At 36.2% G+C, this 15,324-nt stretch overlaps 1 protein-coding gene and 1 long non-coding RNA gene across 5 annotated transcripts in view; one reads left to right on the forward strand and one right to left on the reverse strand.

The window, feature by feature from the left end:
- The window catches only part of TMEM19 (transmembrane protein 19), a 38,969-nt gene extending 33,165 nt beyond the window's left edge, over positions 1-5,804 (forward strand). For all 4 annotated transcript variants that reach the window (XM_087968000.1, XM_087967999.1, XM_026667723.2 and 1 more), the window contains 3 exons: positions 584-835; positions 2,129-2,338; positions 3,940-5,804. In XM_087968000.1, the coding sequence (XP_087824126.1) occupies positions 584-835; positions 2,129-2,338; positions 3,940-4,103 (626 nt within the window). In that variant the 3' untranslated portion in view covers positions 4,104-5,804. The remainder of the gene's footprint in view (positions 1-583; positions 836-2,128; positions 2,339-3,939) is intronic.
- Positions 4,337-15,252, reverse strand: LOC148130176 (uncharacterized). The gene is made up of 2 exons (XR_015750059.1): positions 14,940-15,252; positions 4,337-6,340 (listed from the first exon to the last, which is right to left on the reverse strand). It is a non-coding gene; the product is annotated as an uncharacterized LOC148130176 (long non-coding RNA).
- Between the last annotated feature and the right edge of the window lie 72 nt (positions 15,253-15,324).

Genomic DNA, 15,324 nt, shown 5'->3' on the forward strand with positions numbered 1-15,324 from the left:
ACTTGTGTGGGTTGTAGACTCCGTCTCATGCTACCACTAGAGTGAAAGCACCGCCAGCGTTCAAAAGTGACCAAACCACCAGCCAGAAAGCATAGGAAGCATAGTGGTCTGTGGTCACCACCTGCAGAACCACTCCTTTATTGGGGATGTCTTGCTAACTGCCTCTGCTTTCCACCTGTTGTCTATTCCATTTGCACAACAGCATGTGAAATTGATTGTCAATCAGTGTTGCTACCTAAGTGGACAGTTTGATTTCACAGAAGTGTGATTGACTTGGAGTTACATTGTGTTGTTTAAGTGTTCCCTTTATTTTTTGAGCAGTGTATTTAATCACCAATATCTACTGGATTGCATCTGTGGGCTAAATCCCAAATAAATATTTGACATCCTATTTCTAATGAATCACCTGATTTATGTATGTAAACAATGTAATAATTTTGTATTAATTTTTGCTTTGTGTTAAAAATTGAAAACTTTAATGATTTGACATAAGCAAATTAATAATTTTTTCTCCAAGTGCATACTCCCCAAACTACTAAATATTTATTTCCTCTTAACTTATAGCTTCTCTGTTTGTACACAGGTGGACAAAGAAATTGGGTGCAAGTATTTTGCAATGGCGGTGTACCTGCAGAATTGGCTCTGCTATATATGATTGAAAATGGACCAGGTGAAATTCCAGTAGATTTCTCTAAACAATATACAGCATCCTGGATGTGTCTATCATTACTGGGTGCTTTGGCCTGCTGTGCTGGGGACACCTGGGCTTCAGAAATTGGCACTGTCATGGGTCATGAACCTCGGCTAATAACAACCTGGAAAAAAGTTCCTGTAGGTGAGCTTGAATTTCAAAATTATCTCAGTCGAATGAGTGGTAGTAGTCTCTCAACATTTTTTTCTGTGGTCTTTGTTTAATTAATGTTAAAACATTGCTTTAGCAACCATAGTTTATTATACAAACCATAATTGGCTAGATTCCATATTGAACTAAACCATGATTTAGCATGATGTGTAAACTCAGCCACTGGATGCAGCTTGCATAGTCTTGAATTTGGCCTGAAAGACTTGTATCAGTTGGACCTTTACCTTCTATTTCCCAGTTACCATGTATTTGAATAATAGATGCAAAAATACAATTGGCCAAAATATCTCTGAAAATGACATGTTGTCAGTCCTTCCAGGTAAATCAGATAGGAAACAGAATTACATGAGCTAATTCTACTTTATTGTAAGGCTACATTAACAGACTCTTGAAAATCTGAAATTATAAAAAATTTTTTCCTAGGCAGCATCCCTCTTCTCCTTTCTTAAGACTACTGATGCTGATTCCATTACAGATGTTTGCAATTATAATGCCTGTGATTAATATGTTAATTTGATGGGGTAGCTCTTAAATAAAAAAATGTTTTTGTATGCCTAAAAACCATTGGAGAACCTGGATTTGGATTTGCTTCAAAAGTGACCAAACCATCAGCCAGAAAGCATAGGAAGCATAGTGGTCTGTGGTCACCACCTGCAGAACCACTCCTTTATTGGGGATGTCTTGCTAACTGCCTATGCTTTCCACCTGTTGTCTACTCCATTTGCACAACAGCATGTGAAATTGATTGTCAATCAGTGTTGCTACCTAAGTGGACAGTTTGATTTCACAGAAGTGTGATTGACTTGGAGTTACATTGTGTTGTTTAAGTGTTCCCTTTATTTTTTTGAGCAGTGTACAATATGATAATCTGGTCACCGAAGTGAACACTGATTGGAATGTTGTTTGAAGTTGACTTATGAGTATGGTTGGTATCAGTATTAACAGTGCATTTCTGGGAAGAGAAAAGTTGAGGGTTGTTCCAAGTTCTTTAATTAAGTGGATTCAGCAAGAATGCTGCACCAGTGGTGGCACATGGTATTTGCTAGGTTTGTTTAAACTGGATTAAGGGTTACTGGGATTCTCCTTTTTGTCTTACTCGTTTGCTGTGCTGCAAAAAGAACAAAGATGGATATTGTTATTTTATTTAAATAAGATGATATTGTCCAAATACATGCAATATGTCAGGTGCAAAGTTATATTATGCTGTATGTAATGCAAATTTTAAACATTTAGCATGCTAATTTTGTGATGTTTCATTTATTTTAGGTACTAATGGAGGTGTTACTTTAGTGGGTTTAATTTCAAGTCTGCTTGGAGGCACATTCGTTGGCATGGCTTACTTCATTTCCCAATTGATTTTTGTGAATGATTTGGATATATCTGCTCCACAATGGCCAATTATTGTGTTTGGTGGCTCTGCTGGTTTACTAGGCTCTATCATTGATTCTTACTTAGGAGCAACAATGCAGTACAGTGGTAAGTTTTTAAATAAATCTTTAGATTAGTAGAAAAGTAATGTAATCTTATCATTTGGAACACAGGTGTCAAACTCACATCAGGTTGACATCACATGATGTTTCGTGACATTTTTCACCTTCGTAGAGCTGGGGTGGGTGTGGCCTGCGCATGATGCATCTGACTCACGGTCCGCCAGTTTGACACCTCTGATTTAGAACATGTAGGTTTGATAACCATAGAGTAAGTTTATCTTAAATATTTTTTATGTTTTATATTAAATAAATTAGAAATACTAGTTGATATTTCTAATTTATCATATGCAGTATATTTCAATTAACATTAGATAATACAGACCAATGCTGAAAAATTCTTAACAAGGCATAACAAGCATTATACTGAAGGTGAGCAACTTAGCTGCAAGTTATTAGAGTCTATCAACATTTGAGGGAGGGGGAGTTGATGTTCTTCCTAAATCTAAACTATTAAAATATTCTAATGAGAATGGAAACAAAGCACTTATCTGCTTTCATGAATCAATGACTTTTTTGGACTTGTATAGATGCTACTTTAAGACTTGTAGACAGGCTGTCCATGAGCACTTTCATGCACTCCAAAAATTTTAACTGCAATCAGATCCAAAGCTCTGTGCAGCCCTACTACCTACAACATTCAAATAACAGAAAATTGAGATTTATAACATTTCTTGGCTAACCAACATGCATATAAACAGTTACACAACAAGAACAGATTAGTTCCCTTCATGTTTAGACATTGTTTAATCTTAAATAAACCGATTTTTCCCTGTCTGAAACGGAATAAATTGAGATCAAAAGTTAGTGGAGTGTTACAGAGCTGCTTTTGAAAAAAGTATATATAGGATTACAGTCTACACTGTCTGCAATCTTATCCTCAGATACAATTTTTTCAATCATTTGTTGCTCTGATGGCTAGCGTTCCATCTTCCACTAGTAATAAATCTCATAGTTTGTCAATAGCTGTCTCAAAGTGAAGTAAACTCTTACCTGGAAAACTTACCTTGAGAATGACAAAATTCACAATTAATAGAACAGTGGTTTAATAGCATGTTTCTTCAATAATAAATCTGTCTCTTGTAAAAGTTAAATCAGTTGCCCTTAATCTTCCACTATTCAGAAATCTTATCCTTTCTATTCAGACACAGATCTTAGTTTTGATCTTAATAATTGATGTAAGTATTTAGAAGATGTTCTTTTAGCAGGCAAGCCACATATGAACTTTAGAAAAGCGGCTGAATTTTGTTCACTGCTGTTGTGGGTTACAATGCTACTGTAGAATATTAATCTTATGGCTTAAGTTTTTTATTTATTTATTTATGGTCAACACTGTCATTGTTGACCATAAATAAATATTCTAGCCTTAAATTCTTTGTAATGATTGATTCCTGATGAAAAATAAGGAACACCAGTTTTTTAAACAAGCATTGTGTTTAAATATTGTTTTCAATAAAAGTAAAATTAAGGCCTTTACAATGGTTTTAATGTTTGGTCATTGAAACATATATACAGTATTTGATGCCATTTTATATTATTGAAGACTATTTTCTCCATTTGGTTAACATGCTGTTCTTACTGCTTCTTCAGGTTTTGATAAATGTACTGGAATGGTTGTCAACCATCAGACAGAAAATGCAACACACATTTCTGGTAAACCAATCCTGGATAACAATGCAGTGAATCTCTTCTCCTCTGTAGTCATTGCTTTGTTATTGCCAGGAATAGCATGGGGATTTTGGCCAAGGGGATGAAGACAGGTATTGACTTGCATTTTTTTTCTTCAAACAAGCTGTGACCTAAAAGATTTTCCACCAAAAGTCTTCATAATTCTGGACTGGAATACATTCCTGCAACTGTTCTGAAAGTATGAGGAATCACTAGGTTATTAAAGTGATACTTCCTGCAGCAGTTTTAGGTAGCTAAGGCAGACAGGAAGAGAGGAAATCCTGATTTAATATTGCTTTTTATGTAAGACTATAGCTCCCATTTGAGTTGTTACGATAGAATATTTGTTTGCACTTCATTCTCCATAATTTATTAGGCAAATGAGAACTGGAAAGACTAAAATAACCTGTGGATAGAATGCCATTACAGCTACCTGAACAAGTAAAGGATCTTGGTCTAGTGACTAGTGACTAAACTAAATGCTAAACTTTCTATATTACTCTGAAATCTATTTTTTGTAGGGACCTATTGTACTATGGCTAGTGAACTGACCGCTCTAGGTACAATCTTCAATACAATCACAAGTTTGCTTTTTGCTGTTAAAATATTTTTTAAAATATGTATGATATGAAACCTAGTACTAACCTGTTGGTGCTTAAAGTTTAAACTTTAATTTATTGGGTTTAAAATATTATGTTTAAAAACAAGAATGTATGCTTTTGGCCACTCTCTGTAGTTATTAGCTATAGTTTTATCCTAGCATATGGAACAAATACTTACATTTGTTCAAAATCTGTTTGGTCTTTGAGATGGATGTTACTTTTTAAATCAAAGCTTGTAATAACTTACCACTGATATCTGAATAGATATGTTTATTTCTTCATAAAGATAGGGCCAAAAGTGAAATTCAGTTTAACTGAAAGCAACTCTTACTGATAAATTACATATTTCTTTTTCTTGTATAATTTTTTAAAAGTATATTAGCAAGTTATATTACAAATGCAATGGAAAATTTGTCAGGTTTATTTGCTAGTAGATCCATTTTCCATAGACTTATATTTTCATTTTATATAAATCAGATACTAGAATTTTTAATTTTACACTAATCTTAAAGGAAAAAAAGGTAAGTTGATGGCTGCTTCACAGAGGCTATGTCTACAGACAATTTTTAATACTGTGTAGAAACTGTTTTCAATTGTTTTTCTTATCAGTTATAACTAGACAAGAATTCCTATTAAAAAGGAGTGTGCATAAAGCAAATTTGAAGAACCATTTGTAGAAACTGATTAAAACAACACAATATGTACATATGTAATATAGGACACTGGGAATTTCTGCAAAAATTAATATACAGATTTCTGTAATATAGACACTGGAATACATGGCATAATAAGGTGAATACAGCACTGACTCCTAGTGTTGATACTAATGTTGTTCTCTGAAGCATCTGAAAATTTGGGTATTTGTTGGTAGTGGCAAAATAAATAATAAAAATTTAATGCAACCCAAGAAATTGATTGGATTGATGAAGATCTGTTAAAATATTATAGATATCAGTGAAGAATTGTGAACAAATTATAAATAAGAAAAATGGGAAATACAATATTTAATAGGAATGTATGAGGTGGGGAGAAAAACGTAAATTGAAATATTTTCTGTGCCTCGATCTATTTATATACATCACGATAAATACAGCAGTAGGCATCTTTTTTGAAAATGCATGTAGAAAATGTGTCCAAATGAGGCTCTTATAAAAATGTTCAAATAAAAATGACTTTAAAATGGCATTCAATCTGTTTTGTTTAATCATTACAGAAACAACACTGATGTTACATTGAGAAAAATCATACAACTTTGATATCATTTTGGTTTATAAGATTAACTTAATGCCTTAGCTAGGATTCTAAAAAGTGGAAACTCTTGCTACCAAGAATCATTACATAAAAGAAAATTATCATAAAAAATGGACATTTTAACACAATTTAAAAGTCAAGAATTATTTTCTATTTCACTTTGCATTAATTAACAGTCAAATAATGAAGAACATCCTGAACAAGTTCAACATTGAAATATATCCTGGAGTTTGCCAAAATACGATGTTCATTGCATCGATGACATTATCTAACCATCTCATCCTCTACCATCCCCTTCTCTTTTTGCCTTCAATCTTTTCCAACTTGAGTTTTTTTCAATGAATCATTTTTTCTCCAGCATGCCAATTGGAGAATCTACACACGAGAATCCACACCAGAGACTGAGTCATCAATCTTTGCCACGTCTCTCCGCCAATGGTCAGGACCCCAGTTACGACTCAGTCTTGGCCCTATAGAGACATAAAGATTGCTCAGTATTTTTCAGAAGACATCAATCAGAGAAGTGTGGATTCTTCAAAGGAGACAGGTTTGCAGGGGACCTGGGTGATAGGCTTCCTAGTGAGTCTCTGTCAGTTCGCTGTCTCCAGATTTCATTAATTACTCTGCTGAAGCCACAGCTTCCTCCGAACCACCACTGCATCACCCTTATCAAGGCCACACAGAAGGGGAACACATTAGACGGCAGGATTCCTGCCCACTGGGGGGAGGTCCCTCAAGCAATCCAGCTGCCGCCATTAGTTGAATGTGCGAGACTCGGCTCACCCAGGTAACTCTGGCGAAGCCAATTGCGGCTGCAGCACCTTACAGCTAGATCGCAGGATTCGGAGTTTTTACCCAGCTGAACTTTGGGGTGCATTTCTGCACCATTTTCACTGCAACCATGTTCAGGTGAGTGTGCAGGCTGCCCCAGTCATCTGGCCTTGCCGCCACCACCAGCAGCCCTAGACAGGACTGGATAGAGACCTGGGCTGCAAACTGCCACTAAAGACTTCATGGTTAGAGGATTGAGCAATTAGCCTCTCCTCCCGGTGCAGTGTAAATGGAGCCTAAAGCTGTTAAGGTTGATCACTCAGCAGACAGCTTGGAACCTCAACGTTCCAAAAAAAATCATCTAAGCATGGCTCCATGCTTAGATGGCTAGATTTGCTAGCAAAGGCTAGACATCTGCAGGGCAGCAACATGGTCCTCCCTGTCTCCCTTTGTCAGGCACTACAGACTGGGCACCTTCACCTCGGCTGAGGTGGTCTTTGGCAAAAGTGCTGGAATGAGTGTATACAGATGGGGTCACAGGACCAGACTGCTTCCCGTCCATAGGGACAGCCAGCTTTGGTATGTCCCGTTTGTGGATTCTCCAATTAGCATGCTGGAGAAGGGGTGTTGGCTTACCTGAGATGCCTTTTCTCAGCATGACAATGAAGAATCCACTCCCACCCTGGTGACTGCCTGGTCCAGTGTCCAGGTGGGGCTGAGCCAATACCACAAGACAGATCGTAGGTGGCTGTGCCTTCATCATACCTGGAGTCTTGATCGTTGGTGGAGAGGTGTGGCAAAGATTGATGACTCAGTCTCTTGGGCAGAAAGGCATGTGTCAATCTCTGTGTGGACTCTCCACTGTCATGCTAATTAGGACTGCAGAAAAAACAATCACTACCAACCTGCCTTCAATCAAAGATCTGTATACTGCACGAGTCAAAAAGAGGGCTGTGAAAATATTTACAGACCCCTCACATCCCGGATATAAACTGTTTCAACTCCTAGCCTCAAAACGATGCTACAGAGCTCTGCACATCAGATCAAGGAGAGAAATCCCTCCTCCTTAATGCGGAAATTTTGAAAAGTGAATTATAAAAGCCCAGTCTAGCACAATACCAATGAAGAAGAAAAATAACAGCTCGCAAAGGACACAAGGAGTTTTTCCCCAAACGCCATCACTCTGCTAAACAAATAATTCCCTCAACACTGTCCAATTATTTACAAAGTCTGCACAATTATTACTATTAATCTTCTCATCACTCCCTATCACCCATCCCCTCCCACTTGTGACTGTACGACTGTAACTTTGTTGCTTGTATCCTTACGATTTATATTGACTGTTTCCTAGTATGATTTGATTGCTCACTGTACCCTATGACTATCATTGTTGTACCTTATGATTCTTGATGAATGTATCTTTTCTTTTATGTATACTGAGAGCATTTGCACCAAGACAAATTCTTTGTGTGTCAAACCACACTTGGCCAATAAAGAATTCTATTCTATTCTTCTATCCTGAGAAAGGGCGTCTCAGGTAAGCCAACGCCCCTTCTCATCTGGTGGTCAAAGTACTTGAGCTTCAGCTTTAGTGTTCCAAAGAACACTCAGGGTTCGTTTCTTTTAGGATTAACTGATTTGATGTCCTTGCAGTCCAGGGAAGACTCTTAAGTCTTCTCCAGTCCAGGGAAGACTCTTAAGTCTTCTCCACAATTTGAAAATATTATTTGACGCTTCCTTGTGGTCCAGCCTTCTTTATGGTCCAACTTTCACAGCCATATATTGCTACTGGGAATGACAGTGGCTGTTTCATGCAACATGTTGAACCCCAAAAGAGGTACTTTTGGAATAGTGCATTTATTATAGTCAGACTTTTTTATTTATTGATTAGCCCTTGGTCATATCAAAGTGCAGAATTCCAGAAACAAATTATTACTACAGCATTTATTATAATTATCTTCATTTGGATTCCTGTTAACTAGTATACTGACAATGACTTTTACATCCTTTTCTAGTTAAATTGATAGCACTAGCACTTAGCAATAGCACTTAAGACTGTCCCATAGTGCTTTATAGTACTCTGGGCAGTTTATAAAGTCAGCATATTGCCCAAAACAGTCTGGATCCTCATTTTAACAATCTTGAAAAGATGGAAGGCTGAGTCAAATATCACCACCTTTATCAGAATTGAACTCCAGGCTGTGGGAAGAGTTTGCCTGCAATATTACATTTTAACCACTGCAGCACTAGATTAAGAGCTACTGAAGAACCAGGCTGGTTAATTTTGCTTAAGCTTTCACTTCAGTTGACTAACAGACACAGGTTTTGTCTTTCCATTTGCAAAGATACCCACTTCTCTCATTTTTAAACTCATGAACGTTTATGAATACACATCTCATACCATGAGGTCAGGGCTGAACTATATCTTTCAAAGATCCTGGAACACTGGGGAACTGCCAGAGGATTGGAAAAGAGCTGATGTAGCTCCCATCTTCAAAAAGAGAAAAAAATAGATCCAGGAAACTACAGATCTATCAGCCTGACCTCAATACCAGGAAAGATTCTGGAAAAGATAATCAAGCAACAAATCAGTGAACACCTAGAAGCAAACAAAATAACCAAACGCCAACATGAGTTTGTTAAAAATAGATCATGCCAGACTAATCTTATTGCATTCTTTGACAAAGTGACAAAATTAGTTGACCAGAGGAATGCTATCGATATAATTTACTTGGACTCAGTAAGGCATTTGATAAAGTAGACCATAATCTACTACTAGATAAAGTAGAAAAATGTGGGTTAGACAGCATCACCACCAGATGGATTCGTAACTGGCTGACCAACCGCACTCAACTTGTAGTCCTCAATGGAACTGCATCTACATGAAGGGAAGTTTGCAGCGGAGTACCCCAAGGCTCTGTTTTAGGCCCAGTACTCTTCAACATCTTCATCAATGACTTGGACAAAGGGGATAGATAGGGAACTTATCAAATTTGCAGATGACACCAAGCTGGCAGGAATAGCCAACACTCCAGAAGATAGGCTTACGATAAAGAAGGATCTTGACATATTTGAACATTAGGCGCTATCTAACAAAATGAAATTCAATGGTGAAAAAAATAAGGTTCTACATTTAGGCAAGAAAAATCAAATGCACAGGTACAGTATAGGTGGTACCTTGCTCAATAGTAGTAACTGTGAGAGGGATCTCACAGTCCTAGTGGACAATCCTTTAAATATGAACCAGCAGTGTGCAGCAGCTGCCAAAAAAGCCAACACAGTTCTAGGTGCATAAACAGAGGAGTAGAATCAAGTTCACATGAAGTGTTAATACCACTTTATAATGCCTTGGTAAGGCATTTTTATAAAGGCATTATCATTGAATTACAGAAATCATGTTTTAAGTTAATGAAAATATTTCAGTATTTCCAAGTGAGAGAGACTGGATCTAAAACATTGTATAACCCTATTTCTCATAAAAAGAGCAAATAAAAATAAGCTGTTACACTAACACTGATGAAATATGCCATAATATGCAAACTTAATACATCCCAGTTTTATAATTAATGTAACAAATGTAAGCAAAAATAGTATGTTACTATTGTTGTTTACTTTTTGCTAAACGGTAATAGATATTCCTCATTTAAAACTATTCCATGGTTTTCTAAATTTAATAGGCATTATTTTAAGCAACAAATGACAAGGAACTGCTGCCCTTGGAATAGGTATAACCTGAGACTGCTGGAGAGTCTCAATCCTGGTAGGATTGCCTTAAGCTGTGCTCAGGAGCAGGTTTGGCTGCTGGCAGAGCTATTGCTATGAGTATAAAGGCTGTCAAAGGAACAGCCTGATCCAAGGAATGAGTTAGTACACAATGTTGCTGCCAGACTCTACTCTTACTCTGGCTAGACAAGCTGGCAGGACTCTTGTTAGAACATTATCTCATAGTTTTATTTATTGCAGGCTACACTATTGTCATTTATGCTTGGTTAAAAAATACAACCTAAAAATCTAGTACATGTATTTTGCACAATGAGTTTGAGCATTCCTGTATCACATATTTCCCATAATGTGTGTCAAAACTTTGTGATGAATCCAATTTATACTATTTTAAATATAAATCTGAGTGTTCTGTGAGATTAGTTGCACTGAAACACACACACACACACACACAAATACATGTGACCATAGAGTCCAAAAAAATGTGACCATTTTTCTCTGCAGTAATCTATCTGCTGCAGTGAGGAAGTAGAAACTAGCAGTTAAGAGTTTGTCTTATAAAATAGAATTTAAGGGATTTCACAATGCTAGCATATAGTTAAATGGACTGATGTCCACGTTCATGCTTGGTCAAAATACACAAAGTCATGTACACGTATTTTGCAATGAACCATACTTTATATACTTGTTACTATGCATGCATTTCCGCTCCATTCCTAGCCATTCACACCCTCCAAGATTTTCCATGATTGCGAGTGAAGGGAATACAGCATTGGCAACAAACACTATAGAAATTTGGGAGTTAGTAAAGGCATGGTGACAATATGAATTAGATTAGCTCCTTTTGATATTTTGAAAGTCCCTCAAGACCTGTTGATGTAATCAGTCATGGAGCTGCAAGGAAACCAGAGATAAGCTCAAATGGCCCCTTTGTTAGGCGCCTATTCTTATCCGTCATTTGCTTAGGATTGATACATTTGCTTTTATAATTTCTATTTTAATATGGATTTTATATTGCTTATTTTTTATATCTGTTTGATTCTGATTGTTTATACACTGCCCAGAGTCAGTTTGTGGAAAGAGTGCCTATATAAATTTGATTAATACCTAAATAAGCATCACCTGCCAAAAGAATAAAGGTTCATAATGCATATCTTTGTATTGCACTTCAATTAAAATTCTACTTATTATACATGTGTAAAATGATTTATTTCAAATGCTTCCATACTGGTTTGTATAATTCTGAGTGGTTTATTTGTAAACAACCTTTTGTGGCTTTGCCATTTTTAATTAGTGATAAAATGCTAATTCATATCAGTTTCTTGTTTCCCTGCAGCCCATTTTCACAGCTTAAACCATGTTATGAAAAATCTTCAATCTGCAGATGGAAGAATTGAACTGTACCTCCCACTAATTCAAATTGAACATTGCCAAGGGTAAAGACAGTGCAAGTTACAGTCCTGCAACAACTAGGATCATAGACTCTGACAACTGTGATCTAAAAAATAAATGTTATTAGAAGTAATACACAAGAGAGAGAGATTTTAATATATTTGAACAAAAGAAATTATAAATGATAGTGGCACAGAACATTAAAACATGGGAATAACGCTATATACAGGGCATTACATCATTACCTCAATCTTTGGAGCTGCCCTTTTCGTATGTATGTGATTATTTTGGCTAAGATTTTTTCTGTACTAGCTGAAACAGTAACCATACTCAAGTGTACTGTGTCATTAAACAACTAGGCAAAGAAATACAAATGCTTAATGCTACCCTGCTAGATATTTCAGAAAGTTACCTGATGTAATTTTCAATCATGTGTAAAACTGGATTATATAGGCAAATACTGGTATAATGTTTTGATAAGACTTTGTCATGTACATTTCAAGTTCTACTTGTTTAGAAGAAATCACTGCTCATTCCATCCCATACGAATGTTGATATACAGTACTATAAGAGCATTAAAAATCCATTGCACTATACATTACAATTATTGTATTTGTATTGTATTTGATTGCAATCTGAATTTTCATTAATATTGCACAAGCTGTCATTTTAAACATGAAAAGATGTTTTGTTCAATAATGATTGAACAAAATGGGAACAGCACCACCTATCGGTTTCTTTATGCTCCAACTGGCAGTATGAAAAATCCAAAATGAGAAATCTCATTATAGCCAAATAAGACACATTAGTATTTGAAAATCCATTTATTTTGCAGTATACATCCTCTCTGTCCTGAATTTAGGATATCAGCTTGAAGGCATATGTGACAACGATTGAATATTTTTAGTCAAAAATATTTACACCCCCAAACTCCTTGCTTATCTAGAAGTAAGCAGCATTGTTTTGAAAAATTATGTTTGCACCAACTCCCCTTCCCCATTATAAAAATTGATTCCATAGCTAAAAGATGTGATAAGAAATTCTAACATACTATATTTCTGGTGCAACATGGGAGACCATTCCTGCCTAAGCTTAGGCAGCTCTAAATCTCCTTTTAGGGAAACAGGTATTTTTTTCACAGAAATAGATTTACCTTGTCAAAGGTAACTCTCCCTCAAGTCAAACTACTCTTTTTGTAACTACAAATTCAAATTCAATCCATACTATTATCTAGCTATTAATATGTTGATAGCTGTAGATCTTTGCTGACACTCATAATCTAGCCTACAGCTTTGGGAATTTGAATTAAATCTTTCATCCAAATCAGTCTGACTTGATTTTCAAGATCATTTAAGGTTGGGCAGCTGCTAGCCTTTGATGGTGCCTTGATTTACCATGATCTGAAGATTAACATGGATGGATATCATGAGTTCATGAATCATGAGCTTGTCATAAGTATTCTTTCTATAAAAGTTCCTGTAGCAATTAATCTGGAATCAGAACTTTTCACTTTGAATTTTTTTCCTTTTCCTTCAAAGTACACAGGCGGGAACTAAACAATTAACTACCCTAAATTTTCTAAAGTAAACTTTAACAAAACTTAGTTTGAAACTTGTTAACAATTTAAAACTATGTTGCAGCCAACTCACTTTTGATAACTGTTCTTTGGTTTGCTTTTGATCTGTTAGTTGGGGTACCTAGTTTTCATTTGTAAGAGCTGTATTTCCCATTAGGAAAAAAATTAAAGATATGTACAATTTAAACTTAATTATCACATTGAAGCCATGTTTAGCACTGCATCATGTGAAAAGCCATTATGATTTATTCAACCAACAAAATTAAAACAAGTGGTCACTTAGTCTGCATGAAATCACAAGTAGAATAGACCACTATATCTACCAGATTCAGCTTATTTCACTATATGCAGCATTAGAAATATATAAAAATGTTTTCCAAAGTTACATGGGCATAATTGAAGGAAAAGGTAAGGATATATATCAACTTTATAGTACCTTCATGTTATATCTAATTACATTATTTAAAAATCACTAAAATAGAGCCTTTGTCATCCTAGCTGGATCATGAATTACATTTTAAAAGAACTGATGCAAACAGATAAATGAACATATTTTTAAAATATGTGCAAATTAAGTAATAGCATGAGATGCACTTGAAGGATAGGCATCAAGGCTGACAGTGTTTGATGTATACAAATCTTGCAACCATCCTTGAATTAAAACATTCTAATAAAGATGAAAACTTAATATAAGAACTTCTCAGGAATCTGTAGGGACATATCAGACACAGGTAGCTATGATTCATTATCCTAGGAAATGTGTGAAAAATTGATAGTTTTTAACAAACTTAATATTTCAAGCTGCCTGGAAAACTTCACAGAAAAAGTGATCTAGAAATGTGTAAAACATGAGTTGAGAAAAAAAATATCTAATTTTGAATAATTACATTGCTAAATGAACTTATACAGAGACAAATATACTGTGTTAAAATAGTTTGCTGAATAAACCACAAGAATTTGCATATTATTCTAAGCAGACACCACATGTATATGCAAATTCAGATTTTTGACTTCACAGGATATCAGGCTGATAATCCGAAAAGCTTTTAGTTCTGACAGCTGGCAGCCTAGAAAATGTTTTCCCCATACTTTCCGATTGTTAAAGTTGTTTCATATTTTTGTTGTTTGCATCAGGTTGGTAGAAGCAGTACATTAGGAACAGATATCTTAGACATGATCCTACCATTTTCACATTATCTAGAATTGCTAAAACTTTAAACAGGAAATATGTGGTTCCCTTTCTTGCCACCAGGTGTATCCATCCTGATAGCCCCTTGCATAACAAATTACAAGGCATGGTGTAGGAGTTCCTATAACGCTAAAAATGGCAGATATTCTGTATCTTATCAGCAACTGTTTGTAAACGGCTACTTATAAAGCAGCACTAATTTCTTCCTGCCCGTTCGCTGTTCCCGAGTCTATGCGCACGCAGTCCTTTAGAATTACTACATCTTCCCCATCTGATTTAACTACAACACTTTTATTATCCTTGAAGGGACCCCAAAGTTCTTCCTGGAGTTATAGAAAAAACGTTCGTAGAGCAAGCCGAAAAGGTGCTGTGCGTATTTTGACTAAACTTTCTGAAACTTGCAACTTCTCTGCAAGCTTACCAAGCCCAGAAGCAAATCTCATAGAAACAAAGCCCTGCATACTTTCTTTCCAAGTATGAATAAAAAAAGATCACGGCTGCGGGAAAGCGTAACCCCTGAGCAGGAAACATTGCTTCAGAAGCAGGGACGTTGCAGGCCGACTTAGTAACGGTCCATCTTCTCTTCTACCGCCGATAGCAAACTCCGCAACTAGTACCAAAGCCCCATAGAAAAAGATGAGAGTGACACAGGCCCCACGGCCCTATCGCGCCCACTTATCTCACGGTTACCCGCGCCATCTCCACCTGAACTCGCTTAAAGGGAATCTGCTTATGTTTCCACTCCCTTCTGGGTTTTTGGGGCGGAGCTTCGGAAGGCGGAAACGTCGGCTGACAACGGCGTGTCG

The sequence above is a fragment of the Notechis scutatus genome, chromosome 6 (genome assembly GCF_049901735.1).
Source record: "Notechis scutatus isolate UNSWTSFEM ecotype Mainland chromosome 6, rNotScu1.2, whole genome shotgun sequence".
Taxonomy (NCBI): Eukaryota; Metazoa; Chordata; class Lepidosauria; order Squamata; family Elapidae; genus Notechis; species Notechis scutatus.